Source organism: Homarus americanus, unplaced genomic scaffold (genome assembly GCF_018991925.1).
Source record: "Homarus americanus isolate GMGI-L3 unplaced genomic scaffold, GMGI_Hamer_2.0 scaffold36323, whole genome shotgun sequence".
Taxonomy (NCBI): domain Eukaryota; kingdom Metazoa; phylum Arthropoda; class Malacostraca; order Decapoda; family Nephropidae; genus Homarus; species Homarus americanus.
The window spans coordinates 2,934-4,947 of NW_024734255.1; the positions used below are offsets into that span (position 1 = coordinate 2,934).

General features: G+C 39.3%; 1 protein-coding gene across 1 annotated transcript; it reads left to right on the forward strand.

Annotated features, from left to right (window-relative positions):
• Positions 1–874: 874 nt before the first annotated feature.
• Positions 875–2,014, forward strand: LOC121870177. The gene is made up of 2 exons (XM_042371938.1): positions 875–1,113; positions 1,767–2,014. The coding sequence occupies exons 1-2, from the start codon at positions 882–884 to the stop codon at positions 2,012–2,014; spliced, it is 480 nt and encodes a 159-aa protein (XP_042227872.1). The 5' UTR covers positions 875–881.

Genomic DNA, 2,014 nt, shown 5'->3' on the forward strand with positions numbered 1-2,014 from the left:
ATTGAGACAGTTACTATGGAACGTCGCTGGTATGAGATTTATCTTCACAGTGTCGGGAATCTTTGGATGTCTACTATGTCCAATACTGGATAATATTTGCTGTAGGATATCAGAATTATAGTAGCATGAACATATTATACATTTATATTTAATGCTCTTCATAATATCTGTTATAGGAGTTATACAAAGAACATGTAGCTTCTTAGCTTTGCAATATGTATAACAAATGCTCTTTCATAATGAATTCTATGCTTGTTGCATAGAACGGTGAGCCAAGAATCTACAGGAACACAGTAATTGTAATGTCACTTGATTACGTACTGTAATTGTACTCTGCTTATTGCATACTTATGTTATCATTTATAGGATATAGAAATCATTGAAACAATCCAGGTAGATGACACTATATACAATATATTACTGTAATAGGATTCTTCCCCTCCCAGCATCATCAACATTTACCCTCCTTGGCATTGACTAGATCAGGTTCATGAATACTTCTGGCCTCTGTCAGAATCTCTTCCACACTTCCCGTGATGTTTATTCAACTGCTTATCGGTTACTAACATCCGCTTTCCATTCCCTACTCACAATGACCCTAAGATTTTCAATAGGATTTATACCACATCCTTTTGTAGGCCACTCAAGCACCTCAATATCTGGGTGGGCATAAAACTAGACTTTGACAACATTGCTTGTGTGTATAGGGTATCTTTCCTAAACCAAAATGACTTTGTGGCGAAGGGAAGGTTAAGGTGTGAACAGTAGATAGCAGCACTCTCTCTAATATTCTAAGATACTGTGCACCTGTTAAGTTAGGATAGGTGTTTAACTGTACATGTTATGAATTACCAATATAGAATCAAAACCAGCTATTGAATATGCTTGCAATGTTTCAGCTTTTGATCATGACATCCATAAGAGGTTGTGGTAAGCTTCTGTTGACTGGACTACACCCCAGGTTATGTCTAGCAGCAACGGCTCTGCAGGCTCGAGGAGCAGCAGAAGCAACATCAGCAATGACACAGGTACAACCGCTCCCTGCCTCCCAAATCCCGGGCCCCAGACGGTGGCCTGTGTTAAGGTCCCTGCCAGCAATGTACCGTCACAGATGTTAGTGTCTACATTTTGTCATTGTTTTTATTTTTTGTGCCTCTGGGTGTGGTTCTATATTACAATGGTTTATTGGTCTGACAGTCTATTTTAACATAATTTAAATTAACCTAATCCAGCTCAGCCTAGTTTAATTTAACCAAACCTAACCTAACTTGACCTAACCAAACTTAACCTAGTATAATATAACTGACCCCACCCTAAGTTAACCTAATCCAACCCAAATTATTACACCTGAACTTACATAGCCCAACACAACATAACTTAGTATAATTTAACCCAACCTAGCCCAACCCAATTAAGTGTTATTCAACCAAACTTGGCTTCACTTAACATTATTTAACAATACCAACCATAACCTAGCTTACCCCATCAAAACACAGCCTAACCAACATTTCATATAATGCAACTTTGTCTAACCTAACCAACTTTAACCTAACAAGCTAAAATAATACAATCCAAGTTAACGTATCCTAAACTAAAACACATCTAAACTAACGCAAGCTCAATTCAATGCAAAGCAGCCCAACCTAACCAGACCTACTCCAGCCTAACCAAACCTGACCCTCGAACTCTTAAGAACTATAAACACAGATATATACAGCATTTCGATATATTTCTCTTAGAAACTAAACACGGAAACAACTTTTCAGTATTTGAAGCAGGTCATCACAACACGATTTGGGAAGCTTTGTGTGAGCAGTATGGCCCTATCTTCCGAGTGGACCTCCCTCGCCAGCCTCCCACGGTGTTCATCACTGACGCAGATGAGGTGTCACATCTCCTAAACCAGACTGCCAAAAACCCTGTAAAGCCGCCAACTGAAGCTTTACGCCTGCTCAGGAATTCTGACAAGAACAAGTTTGTACCTGAAGAGCTAGGGCTGTTAGTCCCGAGGTAA

Bases quoted from the DNA above. Each gene is read 5' to 3' on its own strand.
- LOC121870177 (XM_042371938.1), top strand. From the start codon at position 882: ATGCTTGCAATGTTTCAGCTTTTGATCATGACATCCATAAGAGGTTGT. The intron at 1,114-1,766 runs GTTAGTGTCTAC...ACAACTTTTCAG, and splicing joins AGCAATGTACCGTCACAGAT to TATTTGAAGCAGGTCATCAC.